We start from the raw sequence: 20,267 nt of genomic DNA, 5'->3' as shown, positions 1-20,267 counted from the left end.
CACCCGGCGGCCCGGCGTTCACGGCCCGGTTCAACGGTTCAACCGTGACGACGGTCACCGAGTCACGTTTACCGCCGTGAATTGACGGCTCACGTTCCGGCTGCAAGGCTCCCTCCAAGTCTGCCCGGTGTCCGATCAGCACTGCCGCGGCACATTCTGTAGGATTTTGCCAGGGGACGTGTATACGAGAACAAACTGAATGATCCAATGGCTGCAGGTCGTCCCCGCTGTTCTCCCATGAAGTCACTGCTATGGAACAATCAGAGCTTGCGAGGGGGGACACAGACAACAACAGGCTGCATGTTCTGGTCTCGTTGGAGGCGCCATGACCAAGCTAGACAAGCGCTGCTTCGCTTCTATCACGCTACCCCTCTCGCTCTTCGGAGGGTGCAAATTTACGTTGCGCTGCTGAAAGATCGAACCCTTCCTCACTGGCATTTCGTTGGAGCCCACAGACACCGAGATCTCCTCTTCGAATTTCTCGAGGAGCGATTCGTCGTCGTCGTCTAAGACCTTCACCCTCTCCACTCTTGGCAGGTGTCGAGCGAGAACGTGGAGATTCCTATGCACTTTGCTCGGCTACGTCGAAGTGTGTTGGATGAGATCCTGGTAGCAGTGCTTGTTCCCTGCATTGATCTCATTTGTTCAACTATGAGAGTTGATTGTGATATCAGCAGTTGTTTGATCGGGTTGGACAAGGCAAGCTCGCGGTCGAACTGCAGCAGTTGGCAACTCAAAAAATGGTGAAAACGGAGTCAGTGGTTGTGATACCATCAACGATTTCTTCGAGATGTTATGCCAGGCAATCATGCAAGTACCAAACGTGTCTTGCAAACTGGATATCTTGAAGAATCATGTCACAATTCAAAGCTTTGGAAGAACTCCAACAAGAGTCCTGCCATATACTCTCAAAAAGATGGACGTGAGGATATTAGAAAGATTCATGACAGCACTTTACAAAGCTCGGGCCTGAGATGCTCTCATTGTTTTTCAGCTGAGAAACCCAATGCTCGAATGGCGACGATCGGCTGATATTTCATCTTGGTGACTTGTTCATGCTTTCTACGAAGCATTGAGGATGAGGTACCAGAGCCTGTGGTGTTGATCAAGTAGGTACCTGGGTTGTTACTTCTTGCCAGGATGACGCTTTGCATTCAGCACCTTCTTGCCTGATGCTACTTTCTTTCTATCGAACATGTCCAAGGTCTTGCCAAACTTGTCGCACACCGCCTGCCAAAACCTCGTCTCCACCTCGCTTGCGTCATTGCTCAAGTACACAAACGATCCCTGTGGTCCATGAACCACCTCGGAGAGGTTTCCGTAAAGATGGTAGTCGTCCGTCAGGTTGGGGATCTCAAGGTCTTTTGGTAGCCCGATCCGTTCCCACATCATCTCTCTGATCTCTAGTTGCTGCAGCATCCTATTGATGCTGCTCACAGACAACGACTTGCTGCTCATAAGTTTGTCATGGTCGGCTTTAGAAAGAGCCTCTTTCAGCAAGGTCATCATCTCTGGGTGTTTCGAATCCACGCAATACATCACTCTCTGGAACAGCAACTCAAGCAAATACCTGTGGGCACATGTTTGGTTGATCATTCTTCAGCGCAACAAGAAAACACACCACACACCTCTGAGATACGAACGATAGATGGAATTTGAAGTAGTCCTCTATATTCTCCTTCTCATTATCCTTCTGGAGCTCGAGCAGCCGCTTCTCGTTATCCTTCTGGAGCTCGAGCAGCCGCTTCTCGTTATCCTTCTGGAGCTCGAGCACAAACAGATGGTTCGCTAGAAAATATGCTCTCTCGTCTAGACTATCATCCCCCAGCAACTTCTTCGCCGTAGCGAGAAAGCTTGAGAAGCGATCGGTAACATCAAAGGGAGGGGAGGTGGATGAGGTAGCAGAGCCTGATGCGCAGGCCCGCTCTTGGCATGAGCGTACATGTGAGAAGTCTTGTATCTTATGACGATACTGGGCCAGCGTGAGCACTCGTACTAGCGACCTGCCTCCCAACAGCATGCCTCACAACAGCATTGCGGCAGATTTTTTCAGATTTAGAATTTACTCAATAGAAGGGTAGGTAGGCATGCAAAAATAAGCAGGCATAGCAAGAAAGCATCCGCCTCAGCCAAAAAACTAGAAAGACCAAAAAGGCAGTTTTGCGCGGCGAAGCTGCCCTACCTATCGCAAGCCTGACCAGCCCAGTGGCGGGCAGGAAGAGAACTGTGACGCCGAGCCGGGAGCCACCGTGCGCCGGCCCAGCCTGAGGCACCGTGCCACTGCCCCCGGACCGTGCGGCAGTGACTCCGCCGGGCCCCGGGCCGGGCGGCCGCCCCGCTCTGCGCCCCGCTGCTGATCGATGGGTATGAGGGGGATGAGTACGAATGAGGGGGATGAGGAGAGGAGCGGGGGCGATGGTGGCAGGGGGGCAGGAGACTCGGCTGGACCGGCTGATCCTCCTGCTTGACACGGGCACGTCGAGCTCGACAAGAAGAGCAGCAGCTTCCCAGATCGGAGATCTCTCACACAGTGAGAACTATCTCACCATCCTCTGGAGGTAAGAGGGACGACGGACGGAGGAAGATGCGAGGTGGAGGTGGAGGAGTAGGATGCAAGGGACGACATACTGTTGATGGGGAGGTGTTTGTGGGAAGGCAGAGCAGTATGATGTGGTAGATTACAGTGTATGAGCATCGAATACGAAAGGGGCCCAGAATGCTGGCATGTTCTTGGATTTTTGATGTGCATGGATTAGAAGGAAGATATTTTTGTTTTTGATGAAACTGACATGCTGTTAACAGAGTGAAAGCTTTACTCAAGAGCAAGAAATGGGAGACAAGAGTAGCAGCAGGATATGCAATCGAAGCCATTTGTCGCAAAGTTCCCGTCTGGGATCCACAAAGCACTGAAGAGGGAGAGACACTGGTCAATACGAACTCGAAGGATGAGAGCCTATCGAAGTTTGATGTTGAGGGAGTGATAGCCAGAGGAAGGATCCTTGTGTCATCCACCGGGACAGAGTACGATGAAGATAGTATGGATCCAAAGGAGCGGCTGGCTCTCCAGAAACAACAGCTTCGAGTAACCCTGGGGCTAGAGCCTGCTGCAGGAGAGAAAGCGACAGGATTGAGCGCGATATCGAAGAAGAAAGACGACTTGTTCAACCTCTCTGATATGGTGGCGGAAGATGATCTGATGAGCAAGGCCCCGGATGAGAGCGACAAGAGGATGGGGCCCGACAAGCGAAAGGCTAGTGAGCTCATCGACGACTTGCAGGGTAGCGCGAAACCCGGCGGCGAGGTTAACGAGGACCTTCTGAGTCCGAGAGAGAGAAATCAGTTGAGAAGGAAGCAAAGGAAGTTGATGCGTGAGAAGAGTCAGACGAACAATGGCTCCTCTGCCAACACGGAGGGAAAGTCTGTCGTCACTGATCAGCCCCAGGTTAGTTCACAGAGCTGTACCTCCACTTTCTGCCTTCAACACCCTGAAGAGTTTCAAAGATCCTGGTTTTACTGAGAGTGGCAGGATTCCAACAAGGTTGTGGTTGAAACGACAGTCAGTGAGGTTGTCACCGCGGACCCGAACGAGTGGCCGCTAGGGCCCATCTGTGACGAGCTCTGCTGCGACATCTTCGACCCAGCATGGGAGGTGAGGACTTGAGACTTGAAGTGATCCCTGAGTGTGAGGCCACGGTCACTAGGTCAGGCACGGAGCTGCTGTTGGTTTGCAGGAGATTTTGAAGCATCACGCCAAAGGCTCTGGGAGGTGGGCCAACACCACCAAGGAGCAGGCAAGCATAATTTGCCTGAAATCCCCCTGTCGCTCGTTGGAGCTTCCGACATGACTTGTAACGATTCTGTCTGTGCAGCAAGTGGCCGATAACGTGAGTTGGCTCGAAGAATGTGCAGTCAGGCTGCTATGCTGTCTAGCTCTTGATCGTTTTGGTGAGAGATTCTGATTGACAAGGAACTTGCAATGACGAGTCGTGTAGGTGATTATGTCTCGGATCCGGTTGTCGCTCCTGTCCGTGAGACCTGTGCTCAAGTAAGGTTGCCGTGTTGTTGTTTGCATCTTAATGGGGTTTTCAAGGCTCTAGGTGTGATCTTGCGGCATTTGTCCGAAGAAGCTCTTGGTGACGATTGTTGGGATGTGATGTGCCTATTCGCTGATTTTGTTTCTTACAGGACATGTCGCAAGGATTCTCGCAGCAATGCAGCAGATGAAGGATTGGGAGGTCTGCAAGGTTTGTGTAAATGATCTCATGGCTGATGAAAGAACAGGTTCGACACGGAGGAATGTTGGGGTTGAAATATGCTATTGCTGTTCGCAAGGAAGGTATTATTGAGCACTATCTCAAGTCTATTCTTCCTGTCATCAAACAAGGTGAAGTAAATGTGTGACGCGTTGATGACTTGACGGTCGCCATGGTCAGGCATCGAGGGAGAGGATGATGATGTTCGCTCGGTCGCTGCTGAGGCTCTTCTACCACTGGCTTCCCACATCGTCACGAATGTTGAGTGCTTTGAATGGTTTGGGAAGGTTCGAAAATTCTCTTCATCTCTTCTCCCTCCCTCCTCCCTCCCTCCTCCCTTCATTCAGCTTTTATCTCGTGTTTTGTCGTAACCTGACAATCGATGGTTTCAGCCTTTATTGGGGGTATTATGGTCCACTCTACAGCTGCTTGACGACCTCACAGGTTGATTGACATCTGTTAATACCAGCGCAAGAATTGTTTGGTCCTCTGACCTACCTTGCAGCCTCAACGGCATCTGTGATGAACCTGATTGCCGAGATGTGCCAAAATATCCCATCCAGCAAGTCCGCGGCTATTGGAGGAGGAGAAGACAAAGTCAAAGATCTCTCGGTCCTGGTACGTCGGCTCTTTCCCTTCTTCCGTCACAACATGTTCTCTGTCCGGCGATCAGTCCTGAAGATTTGCCGAAATCTTGTGATGATGGCAAACCCTGGCACGTCGAAGGACAAGCTCGACCTGTCTTCGCTCTCCCCGTGGCTCATGTCGGTCTTGGGGGACACCCTCCATCACGTCTTTGTCAATATCATCCTCGAGCAGCGGCCAGAGATCTCCGAGTCTTCTCATGAGCTCTGGAGCATCCTGGTCAACACATCCTTCGGCTCCCCCCTCTCGGAGACCATCTCCTCCAAGCTTCCCCTGTGGTTCTCTGCTGTCTCGACCCCTCCCGGCTGCCCTCTTGACCCCGAGGTCTTTGCTGGCGTCAACTACTCCGTCAGCGCCTCCCGAGCTCGAGCCCAGCGCAAGCGCCAGCAGGGGATAGCCAGGACTCAGGTCACAGACACGGGGATCAGAAGCGCGGAGGGAGACAACGAGGATGACCCAAGCGACGCTCTGACAAACTTGGATGACTTCTCAGCATCAGTGAGGATGCGGTTGTCCGGGGTTAGAGCCATCGGAGGTCTCATCTGGCGCCTGCAGTCGACTGAAGGCGATTTGAACCCCTTCACCAATGAGGTGAATTTCCTCGTCCTCGTCCTCCCTCCTCCTTCCTCCTTCCTCCTTCACCTCCTTCTCTCCCCTGCTCACTTTTCCTTGCTTCCTCCGCCTTCCTCCAATGGTCTCCTCCCCCTTCCCTGGTCTCCTTCGATCTGCAGTGACTGTTGGTTCAGGTGAAGCGCTTGCTGTCTTCATCTCACGGCACTCACGTGCAAGTCGGAGCTCTCGTCCTCGAAGAGTGGGCCTCCTCGTCTCAATTTGGGGGGAAGGAAGGTGAAGCTCCGACAAGAGCTCAAGGGCTGCCGCTGACGCTTCTCCAGATTCGAAGACCTCGATCTTCAAGATCCCCGACGGCATCCAGGAGATCTTGGATGCGAAGCTGGGGTCTGTCGGGCAGACGGATTATCCCTATGCTGAGATCGCCCATCTGTCGGCGAAGTGGAAGCAGGACTTGAAGGCCATGGTCTCGCTGTTTGCAGAGGCGAAGGTCAAGGAGGCGAAGGTGAAGCTCGAGCTGGAGTCCCTTGGTGTCATGCAAGGTCTTCAAATCGCAGAGAAAGCAAGCAAGGACTGGGAGCAGCAGCTGGCGAAGGCAGCGGACAAAGTCAGCGGGGGAGCGGAAGGCAAGAAGGCAAGAGACAAGGCAGTGCGTCAGGTTTACGTCACCATCGGGCAACTTCAGGAGGTTCAGACTAACCTCCACACGTCTGTCCTGTCGGCCGTCGCCTCTGTCCTAGTCGCTGCAAGGAACCTCCCAGTCAAAGTCGCTCCTGTCATCCGATCCATCATGGACAGCATACAACACGAGAACAATGAAGATCTGCAGAGACGGTCGGCAAGGTCGCTGGTCGGGCTGCTGCGGGAGTGCGCGAGCAGGAAGACGTGTCCCAACGGCAAGATTATCAACAATCTTGCCGCATACCTGTGCGAGGATACAACCTTCACCCCTCGGTGCACGGACACGAAGCCTTGTCCCGACTCGGTGACGTTGGATGACGTCACCTATGTGCCTCCCGACGACAGCACGATCATAACTTCACTGGACAACCACGAGCGGGTCAACCGCATCAAGAAGCGCGGTTCCAGCATGGCGCTTGAGGAGATGGCCAAGGGGATGGGGCCCGGGCTCTTCGATGTCCTTCCCTCTCTCCTCACCCGGCTGGTGGATCCCATCAAGGCTGGATTCGAGGGCGAGAGCAAGAGGATACTGGAAGTCGCGCAGGCGCAGGAGGTGGTGGATGCGTTCCAGGTAGCGAGCTGCCTGCTGCCGTGCCTGCACATGGAGGACATGGAGAGCGTGAAATGTCTTCTCCCTTACAGCGTCAATGCCCTGCAGTCGAAGCAAGCCCCGATCCGGCAGATGGCTGCTCGCTTCCTTGCTCAATTCTGCAGTGTCGCTCCTGTGCTGGGGATGGAGACCGTGATCCGCAAGGTGATGCCGCTGCTTGGGGACACGGACGACGCGAGCAGGAGGCTGGGCGCTACTGAAGCTCTCTTCCGCATCGTTGACGTCATGGACATGGCGGTGCTCCCCTTCGCTATCTTCTTCGTCGTCCCCATCCTCGGACGCATGTCTGACCCTCACCCCGCTGTGAGGCAGACCGTCACCAAGTGCTTCGCCACGCTGCTGCGCCTCCTCCCTCTGGAAGCTGGCATCCCTGACCCTGAAGGGCTGAGCCAGGACCTGATCCTGGAGAAGCAGAAGGAGAGAAGGTTCCTCGAGCAGCTGCTGGACACTTCCAAGATCGACAACTACGAGATCCCCGTCAAGATCGCGGCAGACCTCAGGAGGTACCAGCAGGAGGGCGTCAACTGGATGGCCTTCCTGATGAAGTACCAGCTGCACGGGATCCTCTGCGATGACATGGGACTGGGCAAGACCCTCCAGACCATCTGCATCATCTCCTCCGATCACCATAACAGGAGGAAGAAGTTCGCCGAGAACCGCGACCCAGGCAGCGCTCCCCTCCCTTCCCTCGTCGTCTGCCCTCCGACCCTCGTCGGCCACTGGGACTTTGAGATCTCCAAGTTCCTGCCGGACCAGGCGCTGCAGTGCGTGCAGTTCGTGGGGTCCCCGAGCGAGCGGTCGGCGCTGCAGGAGACGATCACGAAAGGAGGAGACATCGTCGTCGTCACCTCCTACGAGACTCTCCGCAACGAGATCGACTTCATGGGCAAGTTGACCTTCAACTACTGCGTGCTCGACGAGGGGCACATGATCAAGAACGCCAAGTCCAAGACGACACAGGCGGTGAAGGCGGTTAGGGCCAACCATCGCCTCATCCTTTCCGGCACTCCCATCCAGAACAACGTGCTCGAGCTCTGGAGCCTGTTCGATTTCCTCATGCCTGGATTTCTGGGGTCCGAGAAGTACTTCAACCAGGCCTACTCGAAACCCATCCGAGCCTCCCGCAACGCCAAGTGCAGCTCGCAGCAGTCTGAGGCCGGAGCTCTCGCGCTCGAGGCTCTTCATCGTCAGGTGCTGCCGTTCATGTTGCGGCGCACTAAGACGGAGGTGCTGTCGGACCTGCCGCCCAAGATCATCCAGGACTACTACTGCGACCTCTCGCCCCTCCAGCAGAAGCTCTACAACGACTTTGCTGCCAAGCAGAAGGCCAACGAGATGGTGGCAACTGCGATCAAGGGCGAGGGCGAGGAAGGGAAGAGTAAGGAGGGAGGAGGGGTCGCCAGTCACATCTTTCAGGCTCTGCAGTACCTTCGCAAGCTGGCGAACCATCCTAAGCTCGTGCTGGGCCCCTCGCACCCTGAGATGGCCAGGGTGGCGCAAGAGCTCAAATCAAAGAACATGGACCTCTCAGATATCTCCCTCGCACCCAAGGTGAGTCTCTCCCCTTGGCTCTTCCCTTCCTCCTCGTAAATGTCTCTCCCCTCCGCTTGCACTCCTCCATCATCATCCCTCCCATCTCCCATCTCCTTCTCAATCCTTCATCCGTCTCCGCATGTCTGATGTTGGAGCAGCTCGTTGCCTTGAAGGAGCTGCTTCAAGAGTGCGGCATCGGCGCCGCGAGTGAGGACGAGGAAGGGGATCTGATGCAGCAGGAGGCGAACGAGGACTCGAGGCATCGGGTCCTCATCTTCGCTCAGATGAAGACCATGCTCGACATCATCGAGAACGATCTCCTCAAGAAGCACCTCCCCTCCGTCACCTACCTCCGCATGGACGGCTCGACGCCCAACAACGGTCGCTTCGAGATCCAGCAGAAGTTTAACAGTGACCCATCCATCGACATTCTCATGCTCACGACACACGTCGGAGGCCTCGGGCTGAACCTCACGGGAGCAGACACCGTCATCTTCGTCGAGCACGACTGGAACCCCACAAGAGACCTGCAGGCCATGGACCGCGCGCATCGCATCGGGCAGAAGAAGGTTGTCAACGTGTACCGGCTCATCACTCGCAACACGCTGGAGGAGAAGATCATGGGGCTGCAGCGGTTCAAGCTCTCCATCGCCAACTCCGTCATCAACGAGGAGAACGCCTCCCTCCGCAACATGGACACTTCCCAGCTGCTTGACCTGTTCAGCCCAGCTGAAGGAGCCACCATGAAGAAGGAAGCCGCGGGGAAGGAAGAGGAGAAGGCAGCAGGGACAGGCAAGCTGTCCCAGGTGCTCCAGAACTTGGAAGAACTCTGGGACGAAGCTCAGTACGAGGAAGCGTTCAACATCGACAACTTCGTCTCGTCGTTGGGGAAGTAGATTCTCCTGCATCCCTGACATTATTCATTAAACCTCTCAGTCGCCTCCTGCGACTTTTGATGAGTCGCACTATTGCACTATGATGGCTGGAGAGACTTTGAGATAGTTGAGTACCTGTGCGCATGTTTACTGCAACAACTCAAGTCATGAAGATGATCGAGGGTTGAAGCCACGTCGTCATCACTGATGACTCATGGCTGGCACATTGGGGTAGAGCTGCACATGACCTGAAGGATTTCAAACTCTCAGCAGCTGAAGGCAATCAACGCAGACTTCGAGTCGGCAGTATGTGAAACAACTAGCAGAAGTAGACAACCAAGATCCGAATCGAATTGAACCATAACAAAGGAAACAGAGCAGAAACATGATAATCTTTTGAATGTTCTACTCACATTCCCTATAAGACATGGACTCGTATGGTCAGCACTACATCTCTCGAAGCAGTGCCAATCATGATATGCCTCCCACCTCTTTCTTCCCGAGTCTCTCGGCAAACTCTTTATCTAAACTCTCAGCATTAAAACCTTAAGTTGAAAGCATATTGCTTGACCTCTTCAAAGGACACAAGAGCCTTCAAGTCCCGCACGGTCCTCTTATTGGGGGCCCTTTTGAGCAAACAAACTCACAAATGTCATTCAGCCGTTGCCTGTCCCTTAGATGTCCTTGCTTGGCAGCCAGTATTTCGCTGGCTTGTCGTTGGATTTTTTCATGATGCCGTTGGAGACAAGCTTGTTCAGGTTGCTCGTCACAAAGCTGAGCGAGGCTGCTTCTCCTTCCGACAAGCTCTCGTTCCACTCGTCGCAGAACTGCCTCGCCGTCCTTCCTACCTCAGAGTCTGTTTGCAGCTCCTGCATATAGGACTCGTAGGTCTCCGCGTGCTTCGTTGCAATGTCGATGAGCTTGCTGGCTACTGGGTTGCTCCGCATACGCTTGTTGAGCCAGCGATGTCCTGGCCGCTCCTGACCCGGCTCGGGGCCGGAGTAGGAGACGTCCAAGCTCAGCATGTCCTTCTTCTGACCAATGGACTTGCGCTGGCGGTGCGTGATGTTGGCCTTATCCGTGTACTGAGCCGAGCTCGAGAGCGCTTCTGGCAGCGTCATGCCGTCAGCTAGCTTCTTCTCCATCTCGAGGAGCCACTGCGGGTAGGCCTGGGCCGTGTCGAAGTCCATGGCGTAGGTGAGGACGGTGACGTGGGAGAAGCCGTTGCTCTCGAGCGTGCTGTTCTGATACGTCGGTCGCCCCATCGCCTGCACCATCTTCTCGATGCTCATGGCGGTTCCCAAGGCGCAGATGAGGTGGGTGGGGACGCGGAGGGAGCTCCTGAAGGAGTCGCCACGGATCATCTGCGAGTAGCCGATGATGACAAGCGGAGTGTCGATCCCAGCATGCTGGTCGACCATCTCCATGGCCTGACTCACTGAGATCTGCGGCTTCGTGTTCAGCTCGTCCTTGCTCGGAGCCAAGCCGTTGAGAGGAGCTCTGGGATCAGGCGGAGGGAAGTAGGAGATGCCTCGGGTGCCTCCCACGATGACGAGGGCGGCAACATAAGGATAGTCCCGCTGAAGGCTTTTGGCGAGGTCGAAGACATTGTTAACGGTGTTGACACGGCTGTTTGTGATGACAAGCGTGAGGGACTTGTTCTTGCTGAACGCCTGCTTGAACATCTCGTCCGTCAGGTTGTTACAGTAGAGTTTGTTTGGCTTGAGGTCCCCGTACTCGAGGAACTCCTCCTCTCCGTCCACCACGAGGGGCTTGAAGTCAACCACTCCGTTGTAGTCTCCCTCCGGCTTGGTATAGAGGATCGACTGAGTGTCGACCCCCCCCGCGCTTGTCCTGAAGGTGCAGGAAGACCGGGACAAGAGTTGCAGAGACGTTCCAGCGGAGGACGAGGTGGGCGACGCCTCGAAGTTCGTCTAGGGACTCTTCGAGCTTGGTAATCTTGACCTGCCTCTTGCACAGGGACTCCTCGTCAGCTCCAACCACCGCACGGCGGCTGCGATAGAACGAGTCCGCCTCATCCATGATGAGTTGGCACGGGTAGTCAGATGCTCCAGCTTCATCAAGGATTTTATGCATCTGCTTGATCCGGAAAGCAGTGTCGGGGAGAGAACAGCAGCCGGTCTGGAGGAACTTGAGGACGATTCTAGGGCAAACTGTGGGAGTCTGTACGTCCAGAAGACAGATACACTCTATTCCCAGATTCTTGTCCACTAACCGAGTCAGCTCCTCGTTGATCTTGTCTGTCAGAGTCTTCACTCCGCGATGAGAAGTGGAGAGGAGGATGGTGCCAACGCCCAGCAGCCCCGCAGTGATGATGGCGAGGACCTTGATCTTGGTCTTACCGTTCTGCGTCACACCTCCGGCAATGATCTCCGGCAGGTCTCCAGACTCCGTCGCGTCGAATCTCTTCCAGCCTCCCATCTCTCGCGCGCTCTTGAGTTTGCGGACTATCATGCGCACGGCAGCGGGGATGTCGAAGCGGTAGCTAGCCTTCTTCATTGCAGTCGCAGGGTCAGCCCTCGGGAAGACAAGCTCAAGTATTCCTTTAACGAGCTCTTCCTCCGACATCTCGATGGACAGGCGCCTTGCCATATCGCGCTGGCTTAGACGAATTTGGTCAGCCAGCACCGGGGGTGAGGGAGAAGGTTCGGGCTGGTCCTCACTGTCTGTATCCCCCATGAGGTTCCCGTCGGACAGGTCGGAGTCAGACATCACGTCAGGAGTGCGTTGCCGGTTCTTAACTGAAAGAGGAGGAGAAGATGCAACCTCGGGTTCTGGCGGCAGACTGGAGGTCGACGAGGCAGAGTCTGGGGGCTGCACTCGGGAGGATGCAGAGGAAGCCAGTACTTGCTGGATTACCTCTTTCCTACCTCACGGGGGCCGCCTGGAGCCCGGGGGCCCGGCTTTTTCAGTTGAACCCGGTGCCCGGGGGGGCCGGTAGTTCTACGGATCTGACTGAGAGAGTCACTGCTAGGCTACAGCTGACTACCGGTGCTCTAGAGCTCGATTTCCACTTGAATCCCGGAGTCCAAGTCCAGTTCACGGTTGCGTGCACACCACTAGTGACTAATAACTCCGACTGAGACGGTCCCGAGTGTGACAGGCTGACAGGTCACAGAGCTGAAGGAACATTCCACATGTGAAAACGAGGGGTGGGTACTTCCCAGCAGAACTCGGAACCAAGGGACACGTGACCGGTATAGTTACTAAAATTATTCCCCCTTCAACCTACGGATGTAAATGTCACGTAGGATCATCAAAGAAGGGGTCATTCGCCCAGTCAATATGGGGGGGAAGCTGGGGTACTTTGCATAGGATGAAGGGGTAGTGCTGTCACAAGTTAGATTTTAGTTAGGCCCGGTAGTGGGGTAGTCGGAGAGAGGTGGTATAAACAGCAAGAGGAACGAAGAGTTCAGGCATTCCCTTGCTTCACCTCGCCGCCATACCATGGTTTTCGGAGTAGACGATGTGGCTTTCTTCGCGGCGTTCACCGCTCTCAAGTATGCGTTCTCACAGGCCATCAAGGTCGGCACCGACTGGTATGTCGACATGACTGTGGCGCAAAACCTCGAGGCCCTCTACAACGGGGCTAAGGGCAACGCCGATCGCCGCCGAAGGCCATGGCCCACCATCCGCAAGCTCGTAGAGGCCTACAAGACTGGCGACCAGACCAAGTTCAGGGAGCTCAGAGACGCCCTGCACGAACTCAAGGATATGATGACGCAGGAGTACCAGGAGGCGCTTGCCGAACACCTGGCCACCACCTCCATAGAGAAAGCAATCGCGATCGTTAACGAGATGCTGCACATGATAGACTAGCCTCATTTTACCTCCCTGCGGTCTGAACGCCCAAGCGCGTTTGATCGACAGGTGGTGTGGCAATACAAGCATGGAGTTGAAAGAAGCTTTTTATCTGTCAATCTACCTGTCTCTTACATCACTAAGTCCATAAACATACTAGGACACGCATTGACAGATGCCACTTGTTCGCGTACTTCCGTGGTAATGCAGCATAGGGCTCTGCTTCTATCCAAGTCAATGCAGTCGCTTTCGAATACAACTGTTTCTGCTTCCTGTGCGGCAGCGGCTCTATGTTTGAACTGACTCAATCGAAATGCAATCAGCTCACAAGTTCGTGTTCTGAAAGAGACTGCTGTGCTCTCAGACAACCAGCGACAAGTCCACATTTCCAGTCAAGGATTTCATCTGCATGATCACACGCGACTAACCCAACCTTCCTCCACCTGCTGGTGCCGTCGAGCATCCCCAAAAGATCAACTTTCATTCTTGCAAGGAGAACAAGACTGACAGGGAAAACAACACCTAAAAAAGGGAATGACAACCAAAACCTTTCCGGCTAGTCCAGACAATCCCCTGCCATACCATCATCGTCTCTTTCCTTCATCTTCTCTCTCCTTCAGCTCTTCATAGATGGATGTTGACATGGTTCTCGAACTCTGCTGGGCCTCGCTTAAGACGAAAGAAGGTCATGACGTCCTTGTTTCCATGCCAGAAGCTGCTTCTCCTGCCGACCTGGCCGCAGTGCCAACAGTCCGAAGGAATTTCGATGAAATTGACAGACTTTAGCTGTTTGCGAAAAAACGGGCACGAGAAATGATGAGCGTGTGCCAGTGCGTAATGTAAGTTGATGTAGGCTCTGGTCTCAAGTCATCATCCATGGCAGAATGAGAACACAATAATAAAGGCAAGCACATTTTACCTTGTGGTCGAATGTTGCCCTCTCTCTATCCTTTGCAGAGCCTGACGTATTGGAGCAGCTGTCTCTTTCTGCTGGAGAGCATCTAGATTGTTCCCTTCCACCCAAGAACAAGTCCCTCACGCCACGCCAGGCTCGAAACTCCGCTTGTCATCATCGGCTACTCGCAGATGATCCGGGGCGACTCCTTCAGGAGCTCCTCCGCGTCCAGCATGCAGAAGATGGTACAGGCGATCACCGCCTTCACCTACCATCACAAGCTCGAGAATTCCCTTGACCAGTTCGTTCTCCGACATCTGTACCCGTGTACATACTGCATGAGGTCCCCGTCAGACGCTCTTCAATTGAAACACAAGATGCTGCAAGCTGTCCTTCATCTTCGTAGCATCGGTGCGCGCTCTCAACGTTGCGCTATGTGAGAGGGTTGATGCAGCCGACGGCGAAGCAAGAAAGAGGAGGAGGATGGTCGGATCTCAGAGAAGCGGCGAGAAGGACCGAGAGAGCGGAACGAGCGGCAGGGGAACGCGAGCAACTTGGGTCAAGAGTTCCCGGCTAGAAGATGACAGGGGTAGGGGGGTAGGGTCCTGATAGTACTGTCTCAGAGGCAACAAGGGGGTCTCTTTTAAAAAGTAATTTCGCCAAATTTTAAGTACATTACCACGATTCTGCCCTTTTAAAACACGATTAAAACACACACTAGTGCTGCATTGCCTCGGATTCTGCGCTTAAAACACGATTAAAACACACACTAGTGCTGCATTGCCGCGTATTCTGCGCTTAAAACACGATTAAAACACACACTAGTGCTGCATTGCCTCGTATTCTGCGCTTAAAACACGATTAAAACACACACTAGTGCTGCATTGCCGCGTATTCTGCGCTTAAAACACGATTAAAACACACACTAGTGCTGCATTGCCGCGTATTCTGCGCTTAAAACACGATTAAAACACACACTAGTGCTGCATTGCCTCGTATTCTGCGCTTAAAACACGATTAAAACACACACTAGTGCTGCATTGCCGCGTATTCTGCGCTTAAAACACGATTAAAACACACACTAGTGCTGCATTGCCGCGTATTCTGCGCTTAAAACACGATTAAAACACACACTAGTGCTGCATTGCCTCGTATTCTGCGCTTAGAACACGATTAAAACACACACTAGTGCTGCATTGCCTCGGATTCTGCGCTTAGAACACGATTAAAACACACACTAGTGCTGCTCTGCGCTTAAAACACGATTAAAACACACACTAGTGCTGCATTGCCTCGTATTCTGCGCTTAAAACACGATTAAAACACACACTAGTGCTGCATTGCCGCGTATTCTGCGCTTAAAACACGATTAAAACACACACTAGTGCTGCATTGCCTCGTATTCTGCGCTTAAAACACGATTAAAACACACACTAGTGCTGCATTGCCTGGTATTCTGCGCTTAAAACACGATTAAAACACACACTAGTGCTGCATTGCCTCGTATTCTGCGCTTAAAACACGATTAAAACACACACTAGTGCTGCATTGCCTCGTATTCTGCGCTTAGAACACGATTAAAACACACACTAGTGCTGCATTGCCGCGTATTCTGCGCTTAAAACACGATTAAAACACACACTAGTGCTGCATTGCCTCATATTCTGTGCTTAAAACACACACTATTACTGCTCTAAAACGTCAGCAGCACGATCAAACCTACTGCAGCACGATCACAACTAGTAAACTTCAGTCAGCACGCTTGTAAAACTTCATCCGCACGATCAAGGCGAGCACAAGCGATGCGAATAAAGCCTCGCTCGCAACCTGAGGCCCTGAGAGATGTATTAGGGGGGTGAGATTGTGGTCAAATAGGGGGTAGGGTGGTATCCGGGGGAATTCCTTTATAAACCGACCACTCTCCGCTCATACCTGCCATGAATCCTCCGCTCATACCTGCCATGAATCCTCCGCTCATACCTGCCATGAATCTTGACGACGTTGATGCCCTTCTCAGTCATAGCTTAGGCGCACTTGAGAAGAAAGAAGACAAGGACTTCTTCGTCACGATGGTATTGACCTCTGTGGACGATCATGGTGGACTTGAAGAGGCCAATCAGGATGAAAGACAGCTCGAGTCACATGCCATGCATGGAGAGAGGATTGCACTGCCATACACGCGAGAAGTTTCTTTCCCCGACGAGCTAGTTACAGTACCAGTGCTTCAAAGCAAATCCGATGAAACAGCTCAAGATCTTGAGCTGTTCGAGAAAAAACGTGCAAGATCAAAATCCTCAGAGACAACGAGAAACATTAGAGTGTGCCAGCCGCGTAATGTAAGTTGATGTTGGCTCTGGTCAAGGTTTTTCTTCCATGCCTAAATGAAAACACAGTAAAAGCAAGCAAAGCATCTCAATGTTTTGAATTCCCAACCCCCCCCGCCTCCTCCCCCCAATGCTACCGTGAATTCATGAATGGTCCGACGCAGGGAGCTGTTTCTTCTGCGAGAGAGCCTCTATATTGTCCCAGTCTTCCTCTCCACCCTCATCTCCTTGCAAGAGCAGCGGCTCCTTGCAACAGCGTCGCCGCCATCTGATCTTCCGCCATCCAATGATTTGATGCCTAGTCAATATGGTCATAGGGGGTACGAGGGACAGCAATGTGACCAGAATGGCAGACAGTCAGCTTTCCATCGCCGTTGCAGGAGCGCACGATGCTGACGCGATGGAGAGGAGGAAGGCTTCCAGCAGCCTCCCCCCACTGATACGAAGCCTGAGGGTATTGCTCTCCTCCCTGTCCTATCTCCTCTGCTGTGCCCCTCCTCTGCTGTCACAGCCTCTTCAGTGAGACCTCGCCTACCTCTCGTGCGCTCGCGTCTCCTGCTTGACCTGATGTCCTCCTTACGAGCAGGGGGAGAGGAAGAAGAGGTTCCTTGATATCCTCATCGGCCTCAGCCTCACCGACAAGGACCGCACAGTTCGCATGACCGCCACAGAGGCTCTTGGCTGCCTCCTCTCATACGGACAGGCATGGTTGAGGCATGTTTCAGACTTGCCTCTGACGTGCCTCCCAGCAGGACGAGCAGGTTTTCCGTGCCATCCTTGATGCGTCAAACGACACGTACGAAGGAGTGCGGCTGGAAGCTGCTCGAGCTCTGGGGAAGACGACGGAAAGCAGAGGCTGTGTGGAGGACCTCATGCCGCTGCTTCAGGATTGTTCGTTCCAAGTTCGGAGGGTGATGGCAGAGAGCGTCTGGAAGGCCTGCAGAGAGGGAGAGCTGTCCCAGCTGCTGGAGCGGCTGGAGTATCTGCTGGAGCATGAGAGCTACCCGGAGGTCAGAGAAGCTCTCCGATCCTCTCGCGATCAGGTCGAGCGAGCTCTGTACAGCGTTAGACCCAAGAGCAAGGAAGAGCCCCTCAGATGCCCTGCCATGGCATCCTTGCCTGACTGTCCGAGCATGGGGGAGATGATTGAGGTCAAGGAGGAGGAGGAGGAAGGGGGAGAGGGAGCTCGAGCGTCGTTGCTGTATGCCCATGTTGTAGACCTTGACATGTCTGGGAGGAGGATGGGGTTGCGGATCAGTCACAGGGGCTTGGCTGATGGCAAGATCGTAGCTGTGGGCAAGGAGGAGAAGTTCCTCTCCTTCTCCGTGCCATGGCGGGAGGCGACAGCGGATCCTTGGAGCAGGAAGGCCAGGTGGCCGAGCAGAGGATACTTTGTGACAATGAGGGGAGAAACGAGTTTCTGGATAGCCAAGGAGATGAGAATGTCTCTTGACAGCATCTTTCAGCTGAATCAACAGCTGGACTGCTCAACGCCTCACCTTGCTCTCCCCGACATGTCTGTCGTCATGCTGGATCGAGAGGCGAGCGAGCTTGAGGTGGAGCCGATGAACGGAGGGCTGCTGCGCCTCATCGAGGAAGGGATCAGGAGAGGTGAAGGAGGAGCGATGGATGTGCTTCTGAGATATCCGGACGTTGAGAGCCAAGGCAGCGTCTCTGCCATGGTGTCGTTGCTGCACGATGCCTTGGCCCCCATAAGGTCAGAGAGAATAAGAGAGGAGGGAGGGAGGGAGGGAGGGAGGGAGAGAGAGAGAGAGGAAGGTGTTGGCGAGGGGTATGTTGGTCTTGGATAAGGTCATGGTGGTGATGGAAGAGGTTGAGAGAACGAGGCGATGACGATGAACCAGGGAAAGGGCGCTGCTGACAGTAAAGAAACTTGCAAAACCGAAAAGCTTAAATTCGTACAAGGTAAAGATTTGATGTGTTTGTTTCAAAGTGGATACTCAGCGTTTGTAAATGTGCCTACATCCACCTCCATCTCAATTCCATTCTCGTCCTCGTCCCTCCTCCCCTGTAGTCTTGATCTCTTCACTTTTCTTCGCCTGTCTCCTCTACTTCTTGCTTGTCTCTGCATGTGCCTGTGGCCTCCTGCTCCTCTGAGGCCGCTTTCAGCTGATCCCGCACGTCATGGACAACCTGGAGCATGTGAGTGCAGCAGTGAGAAGAAGCGCTGAAGAAGCGATCACAGCGCTGGTGGATCAGGACTCCTGTCCTCTTTACGTCATGGACCGAGTCGTTCTCCTCTGCACCTCAACCGACCAAGATCTCAAGGCGACGGGATTGAGATGTCTCGGGAGGTTGAGCAACGAAGGGCAGCAGCGCATCCTTGACATCATTGTGGATGGTGTCTTGTCAGATCACAAGCTCGTCCACGATGCTGCAATCGAGGCTGTTCGTCGCCGAAACATGTCGGCGGCGCTGTTCGAGCAAGTGACACGTCGGCTGGTGAGCTGTAAGGGGACAAGGGACGTGGAGGCACTGGTGAGAGCTGTCGACCAGTTTGATCTGGAGGAGAGGACGGAGGAGATCGTTCACATCCTATCCGGCCTCGCCCGCAGCTCCGACGACTTTGACCGGCTCAAGTTTGTGAGCGTGTGTTCGCTGCTCGTCAACAAGGCAAGCTGTCCTTTTCCTCTTACTGACCTGCTCCTCCTCCTCTCCAAAGATTCGCACGAGACGGTGAAGGAAGCCGCTGCCCAGCTCCTGCATCGAACGATGCAGAGGAAGAAGAAGGGGCCGGGAGCAAGAGAGGAGCAGGGAGGGGGCGGGAAGCAAGGGGGGCAGGAGGCAGAGGAGGCGGCGGCTCTTCGGTATTCGTCCGCATCCAACCATGGCGAGGAGGTCGACTTCGACCACTCGCTGCTGCTGCGCAACCGGAGGGATCCTGACAACGATCCGCAAGAGCGGAGGTGGGAGGAGAAGGTAATGCGCGAGTCCTGCCATGGCGTCGCGTGCAGCCACAGGACGAGAACGATGCAGGAGATGTTCGGGGAGCTGAGCGAGGAGGACGTGAGGGACCCCTTCCCAGTCTTCACCTTGAGGATAGTGAAGCAGCTCCGTACTGACATCTCGCAGCAGAGGAGGAGGAGGCTCGTCGACTCCCTCCGCTCTCTCTCGCTCCTCTGCGGCTTCCGCGGCTTCCGTGCTGCCGCCCTGTCGGTGGATCTCCTCCTCGGCTGCGACCATGCCGATGCTCGGGTGTCGGGGGCTCAAGCTTGCTCTGCGCTCATGCAGAGGCCCATCAACATGCGATGCGCTCTAGCCCCGATCAAGCAGAAGCTCCTCCTCCTCCTCCTTGACGGGGACCAGCTCGTCCGACATGCCGTCCTCGCGGTCCTCCCTGACGTCTTTGCCCGAGGATCGGAGGATGCCATGTCCGTGCTCTTCGGGCAAGGAGGAGGGAGGCAGGAGGGACAGGCAAGCTCATGCCTGCTTGCCCAACTGGAGCTGAGCAGGAGCAGAGGTAGAGCAGCAGACGTGGAGACGTTGACGCACGCGCTGGGAGCTCTTGCGCCTGTCAACGACAGCAGCAGCCTGACGGTGCTGCTGGAGCTCGTCAAAGAGGAAGCGTCTCCCGTACGGCTCAGCGCCCTGCTCTCCATCCGCAGGCTCTTCGTGCGAGGCGAGAGGTCACAGCTGGACCAGCTCGTCCTCTCAGTCGCCCTCGCATGCAGGAAGCAGGAGGAGGACAGGCAGGTGAGGCTGGTTGCGGAAGACCTCCTGCGGCTGCTGGGAGGGGAGGAGAGGGCGTACAGGGTGGCGTCGAGGGCAGTGCCTTGGGAGGAGGAGAGAGACGTTCGCTTCTCGGTGGATCGAGACCCCCTGCGCGTGATGGGAATGGACTTGGTAGAGTACAGGGAGGAGGAGGAGGAGAGAACAGGGTGCGAGGAGGTGGAAGAATGAATTTCGAAACGAGGGAACAGTCTTTAGCTTCATTGCGAGGAATCATCGGAAACAACAGGCTACTGGACCTGGTTCCTGACAACAGGCAAGAGGAAGGAGGGGGGTTAAGGAGGAGGAGGAGGAGGAGGAGGAGGAGGG

The 20,267-nt window shown here is 54.5% G+C and overlaps 5 protein-coding genes across 5 annotated transcripts; 3 read left to right on the top strand and 2 right to left on the bottom strand.

The window, feature by feature from the left end:
* Positions 1-1,124: 1,124 nt before the first annotated feature.
* Positions 1,125-1,557, bottom strand: GUITHDRAFT_151121 (hypothetical protein; the record flags this gene model as incomplete). The annotated part of the gene is made up of 1 exon (XM_005837889.1): positions 1,125-1,557. The coding sequence occupies exon 1, from the start codon at positions 1,537-1,539 to the stop codon at positions 1,126-1,128; it is 414 nt and encodes a 137-aa protein (XP_005837946.1). The 5' UTR covers positions 1,540-1,557.
* Positions 1,558-6,882: 5,325 nt separating this feature from the next.
* On the top strand, positions 6,883-9,188 carry GUITHDRAFT_157269 (hypothetical protein; the record flags this gene model as incomplete). The annotated part of the gene is made up of 2 exons (XM_005837888.1): positions 6,883-8,310; positions 8,451-9,188. 2 exons carry the CDS (start codon positions 6,883-6,885, stop codon positions 9,186-9,188), a joined length of 2,166 nt encoding a protein of 721 aa, XP_005837945.1.
* A 653-nt stretch (positions 9,189-9,841) lies between these two features.
* Positions 9,842-11,900, bottom strand: GUITHDRAFT_135036 (hypothetical protein; the record flags this gene model as incomplete). Its single annotated transcript, XM_005837887.1, has 2 exons — positions 9,842-10,975; positions 11,040-11,900. 2 exons carry the CDS (start codon positions 11,898-11,900, stop codon positions 9,842-9,844), a joined length of 1,995 nt encoding a protein of 664 aa, XP_005837944.1.
* A 677-nt stretch (positions 11,901-12,577) lies between these two features.
* On the top strand, positions 12,578-13,262 carry GUITHDRAFT_151120 (hypothetical protein; the record flags this gene model as incomplete). Its single annotated transcript, XM_005837886.1, has 1 exon — positions 12,578-13,262. A coding segment is annotated over exon 1 (367 nt), but the record flags the coding sequence as incomplete, so codon positions are not given.
* A 3,651-nt stretch (positions 13,263-16,913) lies between these two features.
* GUITHDRAFT_103544 (hypothetical protein) lies at positions 16,914-20,129 on the top strand (the record flags this gene model as incomplete). The annotated part of the gene is made up of 4 exons (XM_005837885.1): positions 16,914-16,916; positions 16,961-17,925; positions 18,074-18,134; positions 18,339-20,129. 4 exons carry the CDS (start codon positions 16,914-16,916, stop codon positions 20,127-20,129), a joined length of 2,820 nt encoding a protein of 939 aa, XP_005837942.1.
* Positions 20,130-20,267: the final 138 nt, after the last annotated feature.

Source organism: Guillardia theta (assembly GCF_000315625.1).
Source record: "Guillardia theta CCMP2712 unplaced genomic scaffold GUITHscaffold_13, whole genome shotgun sequence".
Lineage (NCBI taxonomy): Eukaryota > Cryptophyceae > Pyrenomonadales > Geminigeraceae > Guillardia > Guillardia theta.
This window is presented reverse-complemented; position numbering and strand designations above follow the sequence as displayed.